Consider the following 25,025-nt stretch of genomic DNA (forward strand, 5'->3'; position numbering starts at 1 on the left):
TACACACACGCAAAGCTAAAGCTAACCAGCCCGTCCGAGAGGTCCCAACGCGGCTCGCGGTCTGAGGCTGCTGCACCGTCCCACACCAGTGCACGCGCTTCTGCGTAGACATTCAGTAATACTAAAAGCTGTATCAAAATGCTCAGTGCTGGGAATTTGAAGCAAGAATAAAAAAAACCATTAACTCCCTGACTCACCGCACGCGCATGAGTATTTCACGGAGTTCTAGAGACTGTGCAACTTCACGTCCCTTTACGCTCGGCAGGTGTTTTTGTACGCACGCGTACAGCAGCAGCAGGAGGGGAAGCGTCCCTGGGAGCTGGCGAGCTGCTGGGCTGGGCCGCGGAGCCGAGCGGCCGCGAGCTCCCCAGCCGCCGTCAGGCCACGTGGCTCCCGCTTCCCTGCCAGCTGCCATCGCTAGTTAGCCGGTTCAGCGTTAACGTCTTGTTTGGTTTTAACGATCAGCCCCGCTGCGGCGAAATGGCGGCGGCAGGAACCGCGGACCATCGCGCTGTGCCCCAGCCGGGCCGTGTTCAGCCGTAGCCGGAGGTGAAGCTACTCCTGGTTGCGTCGCCTTCGCACACGCCGTTGCATTTACCGACCCCCACGCGATAAATGCCTTTTCTGAATCTTACTAAAAATTATTTCCGAACAATTTAATAGAGCAACTTTTCCCCACTTGGAATGCGTTGTGTTTCATTTCAAGGCAAGCGCTCCAACCGTGGAGTCAGCATTTCAGGTACTGAAGTCGGAGTCAAAACCGAAAGAGATTCACTAGATGTTTGCCACTAGTCCAAGGACTTTCATCACAGATATAGCCTGCAGAGTACAAACATATTGCAGTGAATTGCTTATTTCTAATAACATAAATAAAAACCCATGAACAGCTCCAAGACAGATTAGTCTCAAAAGTTGTAGCCTGGTTGGAAGGAGAGGTAATTTGTCCAAGCAGTACAGGGAATTTTATTTTTTTTTGTAAGAAAAATGTAAGCAACCAGCCTTACTTTGCACTGCAAAAACAAATTAACTCGAAAATAAGACATTCGGATTCTTTTGCAGTGAGCTATACATAAATTAAAGGTATCTTCTAAAAAGTAAAAGAACAATATTCAAAAGACTACATGAAATATGCAATCGAATTTTAGGTAGTCACCAAAAAGCTATACTAAATTATACTACTTTCTTCTAATCCTTAATCTTCAGAAGAGACAGGTAACTGCAGCATTGTATGACAGAAATAAATAAAAGCTCCTACACAGATGTGAAACAGGTTGTCCTTTTAGATTAAAATACTACACGTGTTTAGGCTATCTGGCATTTTTATCTACGAGAGCAGAATGCTGGAAGCAGTAAATCAGACCCTACAGTCTAACACCGCTGCGTGCACAAAGCGATCCAGAAGTGGAACAAAGAGAAGCAAAAACGAGCAAGGCAAGAGCTTCCCGTTCCCCAGCACGGAGCCCCAGGGAAGAAGGGAGATCCCAAGCCAGCACCAGTCGCCCAGACTTCTGTACCTGTACCCAATGCTCCCTTAGGACAAGGCCAGTCTTCATGGTAATGGCAAAAAATTCAAAAATCCAACATAAATGTGACTTAATTACTCTGAAACCAGAAGACCAAGTAAAAGAAAGAAGACGACAAGAATATGTGACTTGTCCATCTCTAGCCCTTGAGGAGCACACTATGATTTTTTACTTATTTATTTTGCTTCTGGCTGGAATTATACTGGAATAGATGCCACAGGAGGATCGGATGGACAGGGAGACAAACAGAAGGTTAATTAGGGCGGGGGTCTGGAAAGCTGGGGCGTCATTTTGCTAAGAAGAGCTCGTGTTGCCGACGGCAGGGCGGTCTGTGGGATGGAACAGCCTGTTGAGGCGGAGACCGGAGCGCCGGGTGAGGAGATCGATGGATCGATGGATCGGCCGGGAGAGGGCTGGGAGCGGGGCGGGCGCCGACGCAGCCGAGCGGGAAGGTCCCAGGCTCCGGGGCGGTGAAGGGCGGAGGAGGGAGGATGCAGGAGCAGAGCGAGCATCGCTCTGCCACAGCCCTGCCGAAGAGCTCTTCACCCATTTGACAGCGCAAAAACAATTTTCAAATATTACACCCAAGTAATGAGTAATAATAAATAATTAAATCCGGCACTCAGTGATTTAGGGGCTTCAAAAAGACTGCAGATGCCTAAGGCACACACGTACAGCTTTTCTTTTTTTTTTTTTTTTAAATAATTTAGCTTCCAGACTTGCACCAGATCTCAGCAGTGCGCACCTCCACGCTTTCCAGTTACTTTTGCCACCCTTTTAAGTTAATGACAATTTTTTTTTTTACTGAACTGCAAAAATGCAAATTAGAAACATAATAACCTGAGCTTGTCAAGCAATTTAATACCTCTAATCCTTCCTCCCTTCAAAAAATTCAACCCACTTTAAATACATCAGAAGACCTCTGCAATTCGCCCTGGAATTTACCTGATTTAGGCCCTTTAGGAGCAATTTTATGGATCCTGGCAGCTCGCTCAGATGTCTTACCTACATATACCCTTAGTATTTCTGAAGGGTTCCACTCTAACACCTCTGTTAACATCATATGCAGTAGGATGGAGTTCACAAGTGCTCATAAATGTTCACAGCATTTCCTTGAAAATCAAATATATCATTTTATAAGCACAGTTATTAGGTTTGCTCTTTTCAAGAGAGCATTCAAAACTTCCAATGTTTTTGAATGTTATCATTTTAAAATACTGTTTCTGTTCCATCCTTTCAATTCCTATAATGAAATCTGCCACATATTTCAGCTGCAATTGCTTACAAGCAAGTGAAATTTCTTTATGATTTATTTTGTAATTCTGTGACTTGTTTGACAGCTACCGTCGTCTAATCTTTCAGATAAATGATGTCGGGTAGCACCCCTGGGAGACACTAACAACGTGTCTTTACTCTAGCGGGTATTTTTGGTTTAACGGTTATACTTTTATTCCAAAACCAGACTCCAAATATAATTTAAGCTACATCTGAAATCTATTTCAGCGAGTGTCTAACAAGAAGTGGGTAACAGTTCACTTAGTGGCACCCATCACAGAATTTGCCTGAATATGAAACTCATTTGTCTTAAAAATCAAAAATTCTTGTATTAGCAAAGAAAAAACTAGAACAGTTGTATGCAAAGAGTGAGCATCTATGGAATGCCAGAAATAAATGATACCATTTATGATTTTGATCTTCAATTATATAACTGTAGAGTTTTATCTAACGACTTCCCCCTCTCCATGTGACCTGAATCTGTCCCGTTATTGTGTACAGCTGCTTTAAATTATTCTGGATACACTTGAGCTATATTTGGGATATGCCCTTGAGACCATTTCTGCATATCCCCCTAATCTCAGAATTAATGGAAGGTTTTCTCATTAATCTTGTTTACATCAAGAAGAGATTTTTAAAAATTTAACCAATAAGGGACAAAGGCTACCCCATACACATTGCTTTAAATTTCTGTTTTTGTACTGCCACTCTTCAGATACCTAGTCGTTCTGTGAGCGCAATGAAAACGGTCCCAACTTAAATCACACCACAGACAAGTGGCCAAGTAAATATATTCTCCTTGTATATTGACACCAAAGCCCTCTAGCTCGCCAAAAAACTAACATGGAACTGGGAAGGTGTTCACACTGCGCTCTGACTCCCGCTGTGCCCTGCGAACGGCTCCAGCTCCGCCGGCTTTAGTGGCCGCTGCTGCCCTGTCCAGTAATTGCTGTAACGAACTGCAAAAATTCCCATCATTAATTCCACTAAGTCAGTCTCTTGTGCAAGTTCCACAGACACTTCCTGTAAGAAGAAATTCAAACAAAAGAAATCCTCCTCTGCACCGCATAGAAACACTGCTTCCTAACCAGTCCTTCCCGCTGCCTTTGCTGATGGTGCCCGTTAATATTCCTTCAAGCAGATTATCAGACAGTTATTTTTAATCGGAAACCATACTGAGCCAGAGATAGGCAGTAAATGTAATTCCAACGCTATCACAAAATCTAATTCAATGCGTTTCATGTTCTAGATTTAAAAAACCGAAAACCCAAACCAAACCAACCACCCAACAAACCCTCTGCATGCACATTTGGGGATGAATTTTCCTGGACTTCAGCTCCCATTTAAGTGCCAAAGAAAAGGGAATGGGGGAAATGAGAGGACATTCAGTGCGCTCATCACTGAATGTATGTATAAAAAAAAGGCCACAGTTATCATAAATATGAGCCTGGGTATGCGGAACATTTCCTAAAAGCGGGATTACTCTTAGATCGCTGAAAAGGTTCCCGAGCTCCTTAACGTACCAAGGACAACATGACCGGGGCAGGCAGTCCCCAGTCCCCCCCCTGACGGGAAGCAGAGGTGGAATTAGTTCTTCCTTTACAGCTTTGGCATTTTCTCTCCAAAACATCACCCGATCATGAACAGGGGCTGCTCTCCCGGCTCTGACCAGCCAGCCTCTCACCCAACACCGGCTGATCAATGGGCTTGCCTCTTGAAGAGAGTTGTTTGGTATTTATTTTTTAGCTCTTTGAACTGACCTTTTATTCCAGACAGGTTTGAGGATGGCATCTTACGCACTTATTCATGTGGAGGGGCTTTTTTTAATGTGATTCACAATCAAAAAAGAACAACTACTCCCTTCAAGTATTATTAGTTTGCTAAAATCTGCAAAATACTTAAACAGTATTTTGCACATTTATTTTGCTATATTAGGCATGCCACATAGCGTCCATCCAAACAGGTTTTTTTTTTTTTTTCATTTCAGCAATTGTTTTTCAAAACCTCTCACATTCCCTCCTCTTGCCATTTTTCACATCATAAACCCGATAAAGATCTCACAAACGCGTATTACCCATCACTACTGTTAAGAACCAGGAAGAAAAAGAAAAGCAGCAGCCGGCTGATCTCTGCCATCAGGCAACTTCAGTACCAAGCTTTACTTTTGTGACGGAGTACCAAATACGCTCATGGTGCAAACACAGTCGACCGGAGGGCGCCGTGGCTTCACCAGAAGCTTGGAACAATTCTCTCCTCCTGAACGTTCTGGGACGATGCTAGGTGCAGCGGGAATTTTGGAGGCGTGCAGCCCTCCGCAGCGGGGGCGTCCAACCCAACCTCTGCCGGCAGCTTTGCCCGCGGGCAGCCTGCTCCCCGGCTCGCTCACGGCCAAGCCAACCCTGCGCAACTACCAGTGGCAAAAATAAAGTTGCAGCAACCCTTCAGAAAGACATATATGTGGATGCGTGTAATCTTTCCATCATTGCATAAAATCAACTTCAGTTTTCATCGGCAAAGAGCGTACTCATTTCCACCCTCAGCAGCTACAACAGTGGCAGAGGCTGCTGAGAATCCTTCTATCACACCCCCAAGGCAGCAACCAGCCACAATTTCAGCATTTGAGCTTCTGCAGGAGAAAAATAAGCAGAAGAGGATTTTTACCAATACCTGTTCTTCTCCCAAGATAGCTTTGCCAGGTCAAAGCACAACTAGCTTATAATGAGACATAACTTTAGTAAGGCAAATGATGACACTTCGCTGTAGCCCTTAACCACTGTTAAATGAGAGGTCGTGGGTTTATAACGGAGCAAGAAGAGACGATGCCAGTATAAAGGCTTGTCTTTACTGTATCTGGCATATTAGCACATTCCCAGAATACATTTTATTAAAAGCATACCAGACTAAATTATGACCTTCGCATTTACAACACTGACAACAATCTCTGAAACCTACTGCCATTACATACCTAAATATCATTTCAAAAGTACTGTCTGGATATAAAAACTACTACACAGATGTAATAATCTACTGTTACCGCTTATTAGAATGTCAAGCGTAAAAACATTATGGGAGGATTCTTACTTTCTACATCATAAATTAATTCACATATGTAAAAAAAATCCCACAAAGCTGAGAGACGGCACGTTCACACCATCCGCAGTGGAAGGACTGGGCATGCTTCTAATGTGGTGCAACTGCAAACTGAAATATTCTTGGGTAATCCAGTGTGGGCTAAGATGCAGTAACTCCATCACTTCCAGTACTCGCCCAGACTTTTATAAAAGTGTTATCGGCAATTCTAGTAGCAGCCATAAATGTAACATTTTCTGTGCTTTTGGGTACTATTTTCGAACAGAGCCAACGTCTAGGGCTGTTGCTAACCAGCATCCCTTCAGTGATTAGAGGGGGGAAAACCCTACCGTCCGTTTGGATGAGATCCATTTACAACTTCTTGTTTCTCTAAAGCGTAAACCATATTAATGAAAATCTTACACCACTCAAAAAATAAAATGAACCACACTGTCCCCACAGCGCATTTAACTTACACAGCGTATGATCTGCAATTTCACCCGTATAATTTGAGTGGAAATACAACACTGAAGTTCCCAAAGAGGGAAGGCACGGGCGACAGCCATGGCGGAACCGCACGCACCATCACATCTCCTCTTGCGGGGCAAGCGGAACAGATGCCTCCAAGAGACGGGAGTACAGCAGCGAGCCCAGGAACGCCGCAGTGCCCAACACGTTTCTGCAGGCAGGCTCTGCTGGCAGCCAGCAGCACCAGACTTGCTCCAGGAGCCAACATGTGCGGTGGGACAACGCTTCCCCCGAGCGTCGGGGACTCCCCACGGGAACGTATAGAAGAGCCAGCGGGGGCTCGACTCAGGGAAAACTGAAGACAGCAAGTAGAGGAGTCTGAGAGGAAGGCTGCTACAGTCTCAGGCCAAATACAGCAACTTTTGGGCCCTGCAGTATGTTACAGACCACTGGAGGAATGTGAAGATATGGAGGTGTGATCAATGCAAGCAATCCCAGCAAGGCTGTACTTTCAAACTGGCAGCTGGCCAAAATTTTCATGTTTGCATTCAAAGCAATTATTTTTCAAGCAATTAGGAGTCAAATAATTAGTGCCATAAAATGTCAAAAATTCTGCTTAATAAAGCAGACAACCTACTGTGGTGCAGGAGGTTATGAGCAAATTGATCTCCTTTCGTCAGTGTACAAGTGCAGCTGTGCTGCCCAGGAGAAAGGAACAGACAGGATAGGGGGAATACCGATGATCAAAACAAATTACAGCAAGGGGAACAATATTCACGCTAGATAAGAATAAAGAAATACTTGTTCTGCAGTCCTGAGGAGGGTTAGGAAGTCAAGGCAACTGGTAAGAGAGCAGAAGTAATGGTGTGGCTTTCAGAGCGCCACATATTTTCACTTAGGAGAAGCTCTCCATAGCATCACTGAAGTTCAAGTACTTTTTGCACAGTACAAAAAAAAAAAAAAAGCATCCCTTGGCCTCATGTACACATTAAGACATGGGAACCAAGTTTAGGAAAGAATTGAGCTGTTTTCTAGAAATGCAACAACCCCTTCTTCTATTGTTAGAGCTGGTAAAAGGAATATTGAGGGTTTTGCCTCCATCAAGAGTTGAAACAAAGTAATAGTATCTCAAAACATTGTAGAAAGGGGAAAACAAAAAAGAGAGGGGAAAAAAAAAAAAGTAGAATTATTGACCACTTCCTTTAACTGTAAAGCATTTGGGAATAAATATCTGAGCCAGAAGGAAAAAGGGGAGACTAACTGGCACAAACATGCTGAAGAACCCCAGCGACCATTATTTCCTTCCTTTTTGCCTCAGTTAGCATCCCACTATTTCCACTTATGACAGACATAAATGTAAGGTGATGGCTAACACCAAAGTAAACTCAGCCTAAAGAACTCCCAAAGAACTCAGTAGCTCCAGGAGCTAAGACGGAAGACAAGGTTTGTGTAAAGACGTCAACAGCATTGCAACAGGAGCCCGAAGACAACTAGGACGGCGCTGTCACAGACAGGTGGGGGCTGCCATGGCCCTGGGACCCTCGGACGCTGCCCTTCAGCTAACAGCGAACACGTGCCCACGCCCAGCTAACGCCGCCTGACAGATGCTGAGCGGAAACGGTATTACCACAAGATGAACAAAAGTTGAAATGATTTCCCAAATCTAATGCGACAGGTAGTATCTTCCCCAACTTGCAAGTACTGAAGGGTCTCTTCTCCCAAAGAAAGGAAAATCTGGGGACAATGATTTACTTTTGGCTAGAATTTATAATTATAAAATGCAAGCGCAGACCAGTGCTCCTGTGACAGTTCATGAAGACACTGAGAAACACCAGAGTCTTTAGCAACAGGTGAGCAGCACTGCTGGGAGTTCAAAAGGCACATTTTACCCATTCTGTCAGCAATAAATCGAGATCCTGAAGGCAGAGAAATGGCTGAAGATTTCAGTAGGATGACACTGGCAGCAGATGCTTTTGATGACCAAGCATAATAAATAGTCCAAAAGAAATTAAGCAGAAGGCAAGCACAGAGACAGATTTGTTACCTGTTACCTACAGGGAAGAAAAAAAAAAAAATCCATTCCTACTTTTCAATATGAATCATTTCTTGGTCTGACTCAGGGTATTTTGTACCTTTGCAAAATACGTTAGGTTAGAGATAAATCAATGTCCCGTTATCTAAGCCAGAACTGAAGTTGCTTCAGACTGAAATTCTAGCTAAGTTACCTGTCATTAGAAGGTCCAGTGACAGTGGTGAAAAATACAGCAGCTTCCGTTTCATTGTTAGGCATGCCCTTGTCCCATCCCTAATGGGTACTTTCGTTTTACAGATGGATGTGTTAGGCCAACCAAGGAGTCAAAGATGAAGCCATTTGCAGACAAGGTGCTAAGAGGGCATTTGAGTGTGCAAGGTCTATCGGGACAATGTTGGGGGGCTGGGCTGGGCTGAGGGTGCAAGACCTGCAATCGTTCCACGTACATCGCCTGCTGGAACAGTCCCTTTATGTACCTTAACCCTCAGTGTTGCTTGCAGCCAAAGCATGACGTTCTCCACCCAAAGACAGCTGAGCGGCATGGATGGTCATCAGAATGCAATCCTGGAGCAGCACAGTGACCCATGCTGGTACTGAAGACAATCCCTACACATCAGCTTCCCAACGCAGCTGATTCCGGACTAATCCGCGTAACTCAGAGCGCCTTGCTTCAAAGACCATCATGCTCTTGCAGTCATGCTGCCCAAGCTGCAGTATTTGGGAGTACCAGTGGCAGGCTGCCCTCGTTTTAGAAAATAATATACTACAAGAGGAAACTCCTCTGCCAGGAGTCACTCATTCAAGGGGAAGTCTGACCCTGTCTGACGTTGTCCATCAGCAATGAAAAGGATAAGTACACAGCACAGGGAAGGTCTCCGATGCTCCATCCATACAAGAAAGTCTCCTATCAAGCACCTCGTCACATCTCCTCAGATGCAGAGGAAAAGGAGGCTTTACACTGATCCTTGCAGGCCCACCACCGACAGTTTCAAAATCAACAGGGTTGGCTTGCTTGTGTACGTATTTACTTAGGCAAGACAGAAAGCTATAAATATTCAATAAGCCCAAGTATTAGCAGAAGAAAGTTACTGTTTCCCAATAGGCCAACTGAAAGCAAGCACTCCTGTTTCATGAGGCAAAACAACTTGTTAGACTCCCCGGGATCCATCCGGACGGGCAGCCAGAGTTGCTAAGCTGCAGGAAATTCTGCTGCTGAAGTATCTGCTATGAAATACACTTCAGAGGCCGTCTAGGTTATGTGTTTTGGCAGTAGCCACAACACTTTGAACTTGGACAGCTCTTCACATACACAGAATTTGGATCACTCAAAGCCTTTTTCCCTTCTTTTTCCCTTTTTATTTTTCCCCAAAATAGATGAAACCAAAACCTAGATTGTAAAGGGAAGCTGATTGTTGGTAGAGCACATCAGGAAGCTTCAAGAATACGATGTTATCTGAAATTATTTCACAGTTAAAACATACAGCAATAGCGTATGGAATTTGTATTATTTTCAGTTCTCTTGAGCATCCCCCATTCGACAAGAAGGTTCAATAAACCCTAAATTGTACACCCAGCCGCTATTCTCCAAGCTGCAACTTTCAGTTTGCAGCAAACCCAACTATACCTAACAACAAGTGGTCTGTGGCTATTCCCAAACAGACACACACGTCTCAAAGTCTAAAAATGCCTTCACTATTCCTCTCTCAGAAGCAGAACTTCAGACCAGGGTGGGGGTTGTTTTGTTTTGTTTTATTTTTGGGGGTTACATTTTGGATGGTCAATCCAGGAATTTATTCTGAAGCTGTCTCCATCACTCGATACGGCAGAAGGAACCAGCACTGACCTCCCAAGAGAAGCAGGAGAAAAGTCAATCGCTTCCATAGCAACCAACGTACCGAATTGTCACGACTCTCTTCTGCAATTAGGGCTGATCAGAACGATTTCCCATTCCCTTCAGGTCAGTGGGCTTGATAATGCCGGGACAACCACAAGATTCAACAGTGAAAACCGTTTGTCAGGCCACGGATGGTTTGATTATTCCCTTGCCTTCCTCCCAATTCATCACTGTCCAATATGACAGAGGTTGGACAAGGGTCCTGCTGGCTGATTTTGTTTGGCGTTTCCTGGGGGTTTTTGGCTCATTGCCTATATTTCCACCATGAAAAATCAGAGTACAACGCTGTTTCATGCATTCCGCATTAAAGGGCTTTTTCTAACACCTGAGAAATGTTTTGTTGTGTTTAAGAGCATGGTTTGTGTAAAATGAAAAATATACAGTTCACACGATGAAAAGAAAGAAGCAGCAGCAAGCAGAAGTCAACCTCAACCTCAAAGAAAGAGCAAAAGGAGCAGCGAGATGAACATAAATGACGCTGCGATGGTAAATCACCCTTCGCTGTTCGTGGCGGCGGCACCGCTGTGGTACCTGACTCGATTAGGGATGGGAACAGATGCTTGCCAGCCTATGCGGAACAAGCAAACCTCCCCTGACCAGGCATTTAAGATTTGTGTCCCAAAATTTCTGAAGAATTTAATCAAATTAAAAGATAACGTCGTAACATCCCTAGCCTTTGAAACATAATGGCGAGGTAATAAATCACGCAAAATGCAACCGCAAACGTTCATCTAGACAAAAGGCAATTACCTGAAAGCACCACCCATCTCAGACTGTGTCCAACAGGTTTCCTGAGCACTTTTAAGTCAAAACATGTTTTAGCTACCATGCCAAAACCAAAAAGCAGTTCAAAGACAGATGCCCTCGTGACACACAACTAAGCAGAACCAAGAAGCCGGGACACCATTCACTACACAAGCAGTGCCACGAGGCAGAAGGATAAGGTGTACACATTAAATTGTGAATCACCAGACCATTACAAAAAAGGTTTAGCGGTTGAAGAACAGAGGTTTGAAGGTCAACTCCCACTCTTCCATGTTATCCCCCTTAAAGAGCGATGACGGCCGTGCAGGTGTCATCCCCGAGCTGTCCCCCGTCTCAGAAAGTTTGACAAGAAGGAAAATGCAAACGTCTCTGCCAAAGAGTGCCTGCAGGATCGGAGCAGAGACAGGGAGGGAGGATGGCTCAAGCTGCTTTCAGACCCGTGTTATAAAGTCACCACTAAGTCAAGGAACAGCTTCTTCTCCGCCATGGACACTCCAAGTCAAAAAAGGTTCGACTGAACTCTGAATGACCACTCCAATCACAAAAACTTTTATAGAAATATAATTCCAATAGAACTGGGTTTCTCAAAGCCACGAAACTGCTCTTTTGTCATCATCTTAAATGCAACAACTATAAAATGTGGGCCAATTTCGGCTTTCACTTAAATAGATTAAATTCATCTGACAGAATTCAATGTCCACCTTTGGCAAAACAAAGAATACGGTTCCAAAAAAAGATTTGTATCAAGCTTAAAGCTTTACCATGCCCTTCCTATTAGAACTTCCCTCAAAAGAGACTAGCCACCTGATTCCTCTTTTTCCTTCCTCAAAGTTAAAATGTCTACAGTGCATCACCTCGTACACTGATTCACGCTGCAAGATGTCAAGAGCAATAATTCCCCGCAGCAGCACGAGAGGCCGAGCGGTGGCACAGTGGTTGCTCAGGAAACCACCTCCCTGGAATGTGCTGAAATCCGCCTGAAGCCTCAAAATAAACATTTTAGCATTAAGCAAAAATTCATCTCTAGGCATCGCAAATTGAAATAATCATTTCTATATGCAGAGTAGATAATGTTCTCTCCTCATTGCTATTTAGTGTTTTAAACTGCCTTTAAGTGTATAATTAATTACATTACTTGTCAGGGATCACTTTACAAACCACTCCACCTCCACTCGATTGCTAGGCTCTAGCGCACCTTCAGCCTTGGTTTTTCTTTTTTTCTTCTTTCAACTCATCATCATCCCTCCTGGACACACTCGGGATTTAGCACTGGGTGCCGACATCCTCCTTCACAGGATGCACACAGTTCAGAAGAGGCTTAAGCTAAGCCTAGCGCTGAAGAAAGGCGCTAGCCGTATTTCCTTGGAAGACCTTACAGAGAGCGCCTGCGGGCTCTGCCACAGTCCAGGGTAGGACTTGGCCCCCCTTCCTCCACCTTCCTGGCAGCAGCTGGACGCCACGCCCAGGCTCTAAGTCCTTTGGTCCTTACGCGTTGTCCGGATCTTTGTTCTTTCTCTTCTTCTTCACACAAAGACCCTTCCCCAGCCACCGACTTCCTTCCAAGGTCTCATCCCCTGAGCTCCTTTAATCCAGCCTTCTAGCCCAGCAAAACCTCCAGCCCTCCCGTTACCGCTGTTTTCACAGCGGGAACCATAAATCCAGGCAGGTAAGGCATAATCCATTTCTACGGCAGAAAATGAGCAAACGTCGTGGGGCGACCGCTCGCCAGCCCCTCGCTGCAGCTCCGAGTCGGGGAAGAAGGGAGGGACTGCAGCATTGCAAGAGGAAAACTGCGCATGCCACAAACTCCCCTCTACGACGAGGATGAGAAGCCCTTCCCCAGCGCGTTCCTCTGCTCCTCCTTCACCTGCCCGTCCCACGCTGCCAGCGTAAACGCGGCTGGGCCCTTCGCAAGCGGCAGCCCCCGGGCCTGGGCGAGCGCAGGGCTCCCGGACGAGGCCCTGGCACCAAGCGTGCATGGACACAACACAGAGAGGGGCTCCCTCGGCACGCACATTTTAGGCATCTGAAGCAATCCGAGACCCCTAATCCAAAGTTTCTGCCTTTACTCCAAGTTAGTGCCGTTCACGAGCACCTACCATGACAACTCTCTTCCCTGCTCTCACTTTTATTCCTTCCTTAATGATGCTCCATGTTTCTTTACCGATACTTCAAGGCAGTAGGAAACTCCACTTTTCCTTTCAGATCACCACACTATCAGCAAGAGAAGGAGATCAAAAGGCAAAAAAAAAATCGCAGATGCCACTGTCAGAGCCCGCTCCTGGGCTTGGCAGGAGCCCTGCCCTTCAGAACACCCCGGCGAGAGAGGCTGGGGCACAGACACACGCGCAAGCGCGCCTGCGAGACGTAACGCAAGACACGGGAAGGCGGGATTTATGCTTTTTAAGCCAAATTTACAATTCAATTATAATTCTCTGTGGATGCAATCATAATAAGTTTATAATTATTAACAATTATAAACATGACAGTAGAAGCTATTTAGTTAGAAGAAGAAAGGGCTGCAACAGCAAAATTTTAATTGTAATTCATGATGATTGAAGAAAGAGCATTTTCACAGCAACTATGGCCTCAAAGGAGGCTTTTCCAAGTGCAGGGACTGTCTTTTTTTCTAAGCCAACCCCTCTTTCAAACACAATACATTAAAGAAAGCCCACATTCAAAATCTGGACAACATCCAGTTAATTCCTCCAACTGTGAACGCTCTATAAGCTCACCATCCACCGAAATAAACGATACCCTGATTTCAGAGAATCATTTATTACTGTGACCTTTTCTACTGTAGCTATAGATTTAAGAGGAAGCTGTCGCACATTTACATGCCATTTCAAAGCACTCAACATCCTTTTACCCCACGCAAAGCCTGCGCTGAATATGGGTCCCTTCGGTTCATGAGCTAGGGAAAGCCAGGGGAGGAAACTGCAGAATTCAGCAAAAAATCCACTGAAACACTTGCTGCTGCTTTAAGACGCCGCCGGTCCCAGCCTCCTGCGAGGGCAGCACCTCCGCAGCCTCCAGCCCTCCCCAGGTTGCCACTTCCAAGTTAGGAAGAACGTGGGAAAGGAGAGCGAGCTGGCGGCGAGACGCAGCTATATAAAGGTTTAACGCGCTCACACATCTGCCCGAGGGCTGTCTGAGCTTGGAGGCATTTACGCAACTGCCTGCCCGACCCCGCAGGCGCACACGGGGTTAAGCCAGGGAGGGACACGACCCACTTCTATTTATGTTTCAAGCAGAGGCCTCTAGCAAGAGGCATACTTTTAAGAGCAATTACTACAGGATACATAAATTAGAAGATATTTCTTTAAAAAAATAAATAAGAAAAGCAATATTCTTGGATGCAGGTACACCAAATCCCACAGTTTTGCATTAGTTGATTTAATGATATTTCTGAAATGTGGTTGTATGCCAGCCTCTATGAAGACCAGCATTAAAAATTAAATTGAAGTAATATGTTTATTGGACCATTTTTATCTTCTCAAAAGCAACTCTCTACATCTTCTAAATCATTCTGAGGGAAGAGTGACCACATACAAAATTGCAAGTAATAAATGTAAATGGGTATCAATTAGAAACTAATACTTATTCAAGATTCCAAGTCAATGAAACTTGGCTGGGGAAGGTCCAATCAACCACCTAGAAAAAGGAGCCCTACTACATTTAAGAACACTCCTGGGCTGGAATTGCCTGTTCTCCCTCTCAATGCAGAGCCTTTGCATGCAGCTTACCAGGGCAGTATGCATCAACGTCCAGTTTCTGTGCTGAAGAAAGTGTTGGTGAGCCAAGCTCAGACTCTGGGATTCGAGGGCTCTCAACAAACTTTGCTTTCCTCAAAGGGGCTAAGGAGAAGGAGGGGGAAAGAGAAAGAGAGGTCATGAGTAAGGGAAATAGCAAGCAACAGATGGAAGCACTTAACTAAACGACACTGTCAGACTCATATCAGGTTACTCTTTTTTTTTTTAGCCAGAAAAAAAAAAATTATCTACATTCTTTACAAAGGAGATGGCTCTTTCTAAAACTTTCAAACCGTACAGTCTTACTTTAAAGTATGCGAGCACTGAGGCACATTCTTGATACTCTTAAACACTTCCTTTTTCCTACTTTATTAAATAATTTTTTTTATAGGAAGCAAATGGGTCTGGATTCAGCAACTGTAGGAAAACTAAGATCAGAGAGAGGTACACAGAGCCCATCAGGGTTTAAGATATTTAACTATAAATATCTAAAATGAATACACAAATTCTGCGTTCAGCAATTGCTTCCTTTGAACATAAAATTTCAATTGCAAAGCATTCTGAATGCCCGACCAAACAGATTTGGTGTTCAACACAAAAGATCAGAGTAAAGCTAATGCTGTCCGAGACAAAAAACGAGCACTCCACTTTTATCCTTGCAAATCCAGAAAAGATTCGAGAGATTTAAATGAAGAACAGGGAAAAGGTAAACCTGTCTGTAACAAAGCAGTATTGACCACTAGCGCTACAGAAATGGGATTTTTCCGCATGTTTTAACAGTCTGAATTCGAAAAGACATGAAGTTCTGTGCAACATTTGTTTGTAATAAAGTAATTACTAAAACACTGTTATTAATAAGTTTTTAAACAGATATTTCTGCCAGAAACAGAACTAGCAAATAAGTTATATGCAGAGATTATGATATTACATTTCAAAGTTAAACTCACATGCCCATTAAAGTGAAAGGCTAATTTGAAAAGCCACTCTACAGACGGTATCATGGGTCAGCATGCTTCATGCCTCTCTGATTCTCAGCATAATAGCCGCCATTTACATAATTTATATTTATAGTTCTCTGTCCTGCAAATTAAATTTGGGATCTGAAACTAAAGATGGGGGGGGATGTTTGTTCTCATGCATCTCCTGTAATAAAAGCTCAACAGGTCAAATGATGACCTCTAAGGCAGCAATAAATCTCTTGCTTTTTTAAGGCGCCTGCATGCAGCCAACATGGTTGGCCCTGCAGTTGGAAAAGGATTAGCGATTCCGATGATGAGGAACCAGAAAGACTACACACAACTAGCTGGCTCTCGCTGGCTGCGCTGGTACATAAAGGATCACCGGAATTCTTAAAAGTGGGGTGAGGAAAACAGAGATAAAGGTTAGGGTATGGGTTTTGAATAGCAAGTCCTTGTGAGGCTGAATATAGGCAAGGAATCAGAGCCCTCCTCCCTGTACCCAAGTAGGTGCCAAACTCCCTCCTGACTCTCTTCCGCCTAATGATCTGCCCCAGGAGACCCGATCCGACGAGGAAAAAAAGGCACCACACTCCCATTTTGCACAAGAAAATCCTGGATGAGTATGAGCTGTATTTACAGCACGCTGCCCTCCGGAGTCTATAGGGGCCGGTGTAACGTGAGCCATGCCAGGCAAGAGGAATGCGAGAGGGACCGATGGGAGATAAGGGCAGCCTGAAGCCCCTTCTCCCCCCGGACCGGCCGCCGGCCCACCGGCACACGAAGCTCATGGATGTGCAGCCCAGCTCCAACGCCCAACCCGACGCTGAACGCCGCAAGCCAGTGGTCAACGTACAGAACCCCCCCAAGCCCCATACATGCACGCACACGCACTCTATCAGCTTGCAAACTGGCCAACACCAGTGAAAAAATTATTCATAGTAACGATCTTGTGCCAGATACTGATGTAATGGAAACATGTAAATATTGAGAAGATTATTACTATGGCATGAAAATTGTTTAGAATAATAATTCTGCATGGGTGGCACTTCGGGACATGGTTTAGTCCAGTCTACCCTTGACTGGTTTAGTGTGGACTTGGTAGTGTAGGTTAATGGTTGGACTGGATGATCTTAAAGGTCTTTTCCAACCTCAACAATTCGATGATTCTATGATGCTAATATTTCATTTGTAATTGACGTTTTCACCAGTATGTTTATTTCAAATATTTTACCATGGCCCCAGTTAACAGTCATTTTTATAATATATATTAGAAATAGCTCATCTTTTCTTTCTTTATCATGTCTGGCTAACACTAGAACCATAAATCACCCGATGCGACACTTAGCAATGCTCATTTTGTTCTGAAATACAGAATAAACATGGTTTTCATAGCTTAAGAGACGTTAATGACTGCAGTGGGATTGTCAGCAGAAGGTATTGCACTGAAGATTATTTGAGTTACTAACCCGAAGAGGAAGAAGGAATTTAAAAAGAGAGGGCTGACGATACCAACTACGCCACTTTCTGTGCAGACTGAGAAGCCTGCAGAAGATGCAGACCCTGCATGTTTCGCTAGACCAGCACCTAACAGGTCAGCCCCCATCCGTACGGAATCAATACAGCAACCTCTCATTTCAGCGTGGGTTTTATTTCTACATCTCTTCCGGATCTTCTTGACTCCTCACTGAAGAGCTGACCCCATCGCCCAACTCATTCCTGCCTTCTCTAAACGACTGACCTACGACAGCAGAAGCGATCAGCTCATGCATTCCACAAGCTGATCCACCAGTTTTTCTTTCGAGGGCAACAAAGAACTTTGTATTAACAACGTGGTGAATTCTCAATGTACTGCAAGTTTAGTCATAGCCGTCATTTTACAGTATTTATGTTTTTGTTCCCCAAAAAGCATGACTTATGTCTTAAAAACGCATGTTACCACCAGACAAGATACGCTATGTCAACATGACTTAAAGACAACAGTTTACTTTAAAAGGCTCAAGTCAATACAATCTCCTCGGTGTAACTGCAGATCAGGAAAAAGCCACAGAGCAATTGTTTCTTTTATTTCAGATATTCTGAACCTGGAAAAGACAAAAAGCCCTCCTAACTCATATGTAACCCGATTACGTGAAAGGAGGATTTTCACGTAGAAGAACGAAGCACTCCTGACTCCTGTCCAAATGAAGATTATCCTGACAGACTCATATTTGGGCATTAGTCTTCTACAGGAATAAATAACAAATGGAAATGCCATAAATTCAGAAACCTGTTTTGCCATTTTTTAGCCAAACGTTAAAGGATAACATTGATCTTTTTATAAAAGTGACTTTCCTCGCACAACAGTTTGCCTCGGTCCTGAACATCCTCCCGTGAACACAGGCAAAACTTATGATCAAAGTCATGGGATGAGCATTTGGCACATACTATAAAAACTAACAAAAGCATGAAAAAGTTATTTGAAGTATTCTATACCTGCCTCGGTCCGTTGGCCCTCTTATTTCTCTTAAGGTTTCTGTACAAACCAGACCAAGTCTAGGCATTAAACAGCATCGAAATAGCCTTTTCTGTTATACAACTGCAATTTTTTGAGCAGAGAACAGTATTTCTTCCAAAAATACTGGGAAAAAAGGATATTTGCACTAACCAATTATAAAAGCATAACTAATTCAGTGAAGATGTCAGTAGTTAGTAACGCTGTCTTTCTAGAACTGCAAAACGCACATTTAATTCAGAAAAACATCCTGATTGCAAGTGGCCTGAAGTCACAACCTCGTCTCTCGGGTCCCAGCTCCGCTCACCGGTGATGGCCCAGGAGCTGACGGCAGCAGCCCGTGCCGTACGTACGCTCCACGAGCCGGTCCTGCTCCCAAGGGCTCGACGACAAACGTAACGCTGGCGTCACATAGGAACTGACTTGCTACTACTAATGTAGGATCTGAAATTTAAATAGCTAGAGAAGTTATTTAAAACAAATACCGCACATTTCTGGGGCTCGTTCCTGCAGTTCTTAGCGAGATTAATCCCCACTGGTATCCAAGCCAGTAGAGCAAAACTGAAAATCCTTCCTTCGGTGCAAATAAAATTCTCATTCGACTTTGACAGCAACTTTTCACGCGCAAGGAAACCGATGCTAATTCTAGGGTAGGAATTAACCACGTAATGCAAAACAATTACCGGGGCAAGCATTCAGAAAGTTTAATTAGATGGCTCATTTATGACACCTTCTGCAGCAGGCGGTCTATCTTCCAGTGGGGACAAAGACAGAAATGATTTCTTTCCTGGGTTTCGTGCTAATTCTTCTTAATATCCACACGGACACTTTAAGTACTATACCGTCACCAATGACTGAAGTCTTCCAAACAGACAGGAATATAAACCAGTTTAAAAACGGTATATAACGTATTTTTGGGAAAAGTATACATTTGAGAGAAACTGCCCTTCTAAGAAGGAAGAATTCTGTTATCTGGGTTTCAGGATTGCCTGTTGATTATTAACCCGTAGGCGGCTTCTTAGACTACAAGAGCCATACAATGGAAGATACAGTCGATAAAATCCAAAGACCTGCTGAGCCCCAGCAACGCTTCTTCACCAGCGGAGATGGGAGACGCTCCGTTTTCTTTCCTCTGATGACAGAAGAGAAATAACCTCGTCACCTAACACTACAGCTAGGTGTGAATTAAAAAGCATACATAAGCAAACACGTATTTAGAACAGAGGCACAGGACTGCAATAAAGCCCTGTTAAACTAACACCAGGGAGAATATTTTAGTAGAAGCTGGAATGTCAAGCAGTCTGCAGACTGGCTTTTAAGAGTCTCTTTAAAAAAAGAGAGTCAGAGTATGCCCACCTGAGGAACAGAAGCCAACAGCCCAGTTCCCGGCATTCCTCAACCTTGTATGCCCACACTAGTGGCTCCTGAAGCTCGCATTCCCGAGGCTGGAATGAGCAGCACGGGAGAGCTGCGTGGGCCCTCCGACGCAGAAAACGCTCCACATCCCGGGAGCTGCTGGTGGTTTATCCTTTTGGACATCTGCGTGGAGCACTGGGATCAATTCCAGTGCTGTTTATGATCAATGCCAAGCATCTAATCTAGTACCAAATAAAAGGAAACCAAAGAAAAACCAGGATGTGTTTATTCTTTCAGAGGAATAATTTTATCTCTATTAGCATTGTGTTCTAGTTCAGCCTATTTCATTGTCACATAACTTATGTTAATATTTTAATTAAAAAAAGAAACGCTTTCTTTAGATTAAAAGGCATTGATAAAAGGAAAGTATCATGGATCAGCAAAAGGCTTCATCTACTAAATTCAGCTTCAGCTGTGAAAGGAACGTTTCACTAAAACTGGGTTATTAACATCTCATGACCTGACTGAAGAAAGCATTATTTCGGGCAGTTATTTCAGGAGATTTTAATTCATTCCACAGTTTGGCTACAATACATGTAGCTATACCTTTGCGTGTGCACACACCCACAAAGACACGCAAGAAACCAGCCTAGCTACGGACAAGGAAGGTGCTGGAGCAACTCTTCACCCATGGCACGAGCGATGGATTGACCACCCCAGGGTGCCCGGAGCCTCTCCTCGCGTCGGCTCCTTGCAAGCATTAGAGAAACGCACGTTATGGTGCCCTGAACTGCATTAACGCAAACCACTACGGCTTTTTACTACAGACTCACAGGCATTCATCATTACAAATACAAACACAGCGCGGCCCCACGCCTCAGCTCTCTTGACTCGCTCCTACGGGGCAGGTCCTGAGCAGAGGCCGGCCAAGGAGCCCAGCTGAAAATCAGCTTTTTGCCCCAGTTTTGTCCTCTCCCTGCCTTACACGCAAGTACAGCTGAATTTCAACTACGCTTTGAGCCTTCCTCTGCCAGAAGAGGATGAACTAATGAAATTTGCTATCTTTGTGTAAAAATACTGCTTTTATCACAGGCTGAGAGCGCCACGAATGACGAAAACGAGTGAAGCGCTCTGCGTACGGCACGCTCATCTCTTGCAACTGGTTCTGCTGAAGAGCAGCCGAATTTCGCACTGAAACACTGTATTTGTAGATACAAATGTAAGCACAATATCATAACATTTATTCTGCATGGAGAGAATGCAATCCCCAACATGCGCAAGCTTTTACAAAATCCTGCCCAAGTTATGCTGTGATGGGAAGAGCCAGAGCACGGGTTTGAAGAGCAAACTTTGGAAACTCGTATTTAAAGAAAGTAAAAGTGGGTCCTCTGCACGTCATCCGTTCCCCGTCTTTAGTTAACAGCGACGGCTGCCGCGCCAAAGGCTGATTCACGTGCTGGAAGCTGCCCAGTGGCTACGTAATGCTGCGGAGAGTGGACTTTATTGAAGTCTCCCCTGTACTAAAATGTTTTAAGTGCTGCAGTGCTATTGATCCACGGAGCTCCTGGAACAAACAACTGTCAGATTCAACACAGCTGGACTACACCCAGAACATGAGAGACGCAGCTTTCGGCGCTGCCTCCCATCCCAAATGACTCTTGATTTTGCTGAGGTAAGAGCCGTAAAAGGAGAAGATTACAGACCACATGATTACTTTTGCTGTGGCACTAATATACCAGCTACGTAGGATTTTTAGGTATAATTTAAAAAAAAAAAATCATTAAAATTAAAATAGTGAAATTACAGGCTAACATCTTTCTTTAGATAACCCATCATTATTTGACAGAAGCCACTGTGTAACAGTAACAGGCTTTTCCCTTCTGCTATTTCAGAACACAAAAGCATTTTTAATTACGTTTTAAAGCCCCTCTCCTTTCATCACACGGTTATCAGAGCACCGTGGGTAGGGCAGAACATACAAGCAGTGAGAACAATATGTTGTCTGGAAACATCATACTTGTTCCAAAACTTTCAGAAAACACGTTTAGTTTAGGAGATAAGGTCCTGAAACAAGAAAATTGAAGGAAATGAAGGTGGAAAGAGGAACAGAGCAAAAAAAGCAGGAAGAGAGTCCAGCGAGCTGGTAATGGAAGAACAGCAAGGGAAAAGGAGAGTTAAAATAAGCAACTATCAAAAACTGTCTTAATTTAAAAATTCTTCTTTAAACTGTAAGAAGTCTGTAACATGAAGGTTCTGCCTCTTACTGCTTTTAATCTTTTTTTATAAAAACAAGGAGTAATCTTCTCTGGAGGAGCGGATTCTGTGATCCTCTGGGACCACAGAGACCTACTAGAAAATTATTTCACCCTCTCTGTCTCTCTCCAGATGAACAGTTCTGTATAGGGCACAGAAAATAGTAGCAAGCCACAGCAGTAATGTTACCAAAAGATGTTCAGTGACATCAGAAAGGAGTCTTCCAGGAAAGTATTTTAATTAAATCAAACTCACCTTACTTAAATTATTACAACCTCTCTCAAATAAAAACAAGTAATTGATCAAAATCAACTTCTGTGTGAATAGGCACTCCTAATCCATTTTCAAGGGAGAAAATAACTTGTTTTGAAAGGCTTACATGTATTTTCAATACACGCGGAATAAAATAATACAGATTTCTGTGTGAGGTGTTCAATAATGGCTAGTACAACGATGTTTGCAATAAATTTGTGTATTCAGAAAGAAAATAATTTCCCCTAAAATACTAACCTGTACGCAGTCTGCACTTCCAGAAAAGAATTTCAGCTCGATTTCCATTTTGCTTATTACTATGCAACTATGTTCTGTCACTTAGAGCGAATGGAATAGTGATTTGTTACCAAACTTATCACCGCTGGAGACAACAGAGAGCAAACCAGCCCTCTCCCGGCTCAGCCCAATGTTTTAGTTTTTGGTTAGCCCAGTCAGAGCGTCCCAGCATGAATCTGTTGAGCAGCTGTTGCCTAGAATACTCTGGCAAGCCTTTAGGAAGAAAGTTGCTCCTATTAATGATCCCAGAAAGAAAAAAAACCCCTCCCTCATTCCCTGCAGATAAGTTTATTTCCAACGTGGGCTGCCAAAAAGTCTTTATGCCCGTAGGGGAGACAGCTTTGAGGAGAAGCAAGTTATTTAATTAACATATAGACATGGCAGGAGGAGGACATGGTACTTTCATCTTTCCATTCAAACTTGTCAAATTGTTTTTGACTCCTCGGGACTGTGTCACAGTAGTAGACTACTCCACGTCATTTCCCATCTAAAATTCTTTCCTCAGCATCTTCTGAAGTCTTTTAAAATTGCCTCTTTCAGCAGAAATTCCTCATGTGCGACTCAAGGTAGAAACTTGTGTGTAAGAGGAAGAGGATGAAAGAAGAGAAAGGAAGTCAGCATCACTTGCTCCAGCTGTCCAAGCCATCTTGTTACGAAAATAAGCAATTCACCCACTAACATTTTTCATACATTTCTGTTGCAGTCAGTTTTCCTTTTCACATTTCAGACTTTGGTTATACTAAAAAACACCCAGAGTGAACGAAGACCTGGGACTACAGAATAAAATCACGTCATCGACATTTTAAGCTTACGTAAGATCTGCTCAAATACCCAAAGAATCTTCCCAAATGGCAAAAATGGGACGGGGCAGAGCTGGAGGGGAAAGCATTCCTCACCCCCCTTCACATCCCCTTTCCCACCAGTTTTATTTCATTAAATGTTAAATTTAAAACAGATGGGAGGAGAATGCAACAAAACATGAGTGCTGAATCGCGTTATTCCCATTCAATCTCCTACTATACTGGAGTTCTTCTTTCAGCAATTCAGTGACTCAGATATTGCACTGGCACTAAAAATGAGAAAAACTGTCAGAAAAAGACCTGGATATACTGTAAAGGACATTTATTCTAAAGAAAGGAGCAAAGAGCTTGGTCACTTTAATCAAATCATAGGTAACCCCGTTAGTTCACTCTTTAGAAAGAAACGGTTTCACCATTTTCTAAACATAAAGCCTGACTCATCAAAACACAACGCTCAGATTTCAAGATAAACTTTCATGAGAGAAATCAGAAACTAATTAAACAACTACACATTTTCCTCTTTTCTGTATGAAGTTGATTGTAAGACAGATCTTGGGGAAAAAATGCCTGGTTGCTACAGTGTCCCCAACAAGGGGCTTTTGTTTTATGGGGCTTTTTTAAATTGTACATGTTGAAAAAGTCATGGCTGAACATTTAACATAGCTTAATTTATCTCACGTCACTAGAAAAAAAGAAAATACATTTATCTGAAGATTCTTCCCACAGAGGAAAAGAGCAAGTGTAATATAACCACTTCCAAAATAAGGCTGATCTTCCTGGTAGCGTACGTTTTCCTCTTCTTTACAGCTCTTCTCTCCATTTTTAATTACACTGAGATTTGACTACAATAATATTTGAATCACAACGTGTAGCTGTGAAGCCACATTAAACTAGAAAGTGTTCAGCATCACTACTGTCCTACCCCATCACAGCATTTTTTCTAGTGCTCGCGAGGCTACAGGAGAGCTCAGGAAATGGTGAGCCCTTGTGAAGCGCTGTGCTTCCCCTAAGTACCGGGATCCTTGAGCTCAGCAACCTGTCTCTAGCAGCGAGCAGCAGACACCTGGGAGAGAGCATGGAAAAGGGGCTGGTGAGAGCCCTGTACAGTCCCTCGCACGCCGCGACACAGGGACGTCGAGCCAGGGGTGCTACCCCCAAAGCCCACGACAAATTCACCTTCCGTTAATAAAACCTGTCACTTTTTGAGATAGATTTTCCGCATTCACAGTACCTCGCAGCACAGCTTCCCGCACATGAACTACGCAAGTTTGAAAAACCGCTTGCTCGTTTTGCGCTGCCGACCTCGTTTCTGAAAACCCCGGGATACCATCAACTTGGGTGCCCCTCCGCACCGGCGACGACTCTCCCAAAGACATCGCCGCAGACCGGTGGAGCCTAACGCTGCTAGGCAACACCCACGTTAACTTTTCCTAACATATTCTGTTTATCCAGGTGAGCATTAAGTCTGCCCTTCAGACCGCTTTCTATTACCTTGCTCCGTGCAGACATCAAGCCAACGGCTCTGTAGTTCCCCAGAGCTCCCTCAGAGCCCTTTTAGTACTTGATGCCGTAATAATCACCTTTCAGCCGCCTGGTGTTAAGGAAGTTATAAACGAGAGGGTACGCAGCAAAGACATCATTCAGCATCCCTGAACACCTTCTGCTCCTCGTGCTTCGCCACAGTTTGTTTTTATGACCTGCCATCCCAGACAGAGCCAGCTCTGCCATTCCTTCGCCGCAGCGCCTGTACCTGCGAGGCTGGTACCTGCCGCCCTGCTGAGGCTGCGCGTGAGGTTGGGCTGTTCTGAATTCTACTGCTCCCCTGCTATTATAGCCGTA

At 43.9% G+C, this 25,025-nt stretch overlaps 1 protein-coding gene across 3 annotated transcripts in view; it reads right to left on the reverse strand.

Moving 5' to 3' along the window:
• TANC2 (tetratricopeptide repeat, ankyrin repeat and coiled-coil containing 2) overlaps positions 1 to 25,025 on the reverse strand; it is a 212,134-nt gene that overhangs the window by 111,944 nt on the left and 75,165 nt on the right. The window contains exon 5 of one of the 3 annotated variants that reach the window (XM_075722712.1): positions 14,773 to 14,883. The exons of the other annotated variants lie outside the window; for them this stretch is intronic. Coding sequence (XP_075578827.1) covers positions 14,773 to 14,883 — 111 coding nt within the window. The remainder of the gene's footprint in view (positions 1 to 14,772; positions 14,884 to 25,025) is intronic. 3 annotated transcript variants of the gene reach the window in all.

Source organism: Pelecanus crispus, chromosome 18, assembly GCF_030463565.1.
Source record: "Pelecanus crispus isolate bPelCri1 chromosome 18, bPelCri1.pri, whole genome shotgun sequence".
Taxonomy (NCBI): Eukaryota; Metazoa; Chordata; class Aves; order Pelecaniformes; family Pelecanidae; genus Pelecanus; species Pelecanus crispus.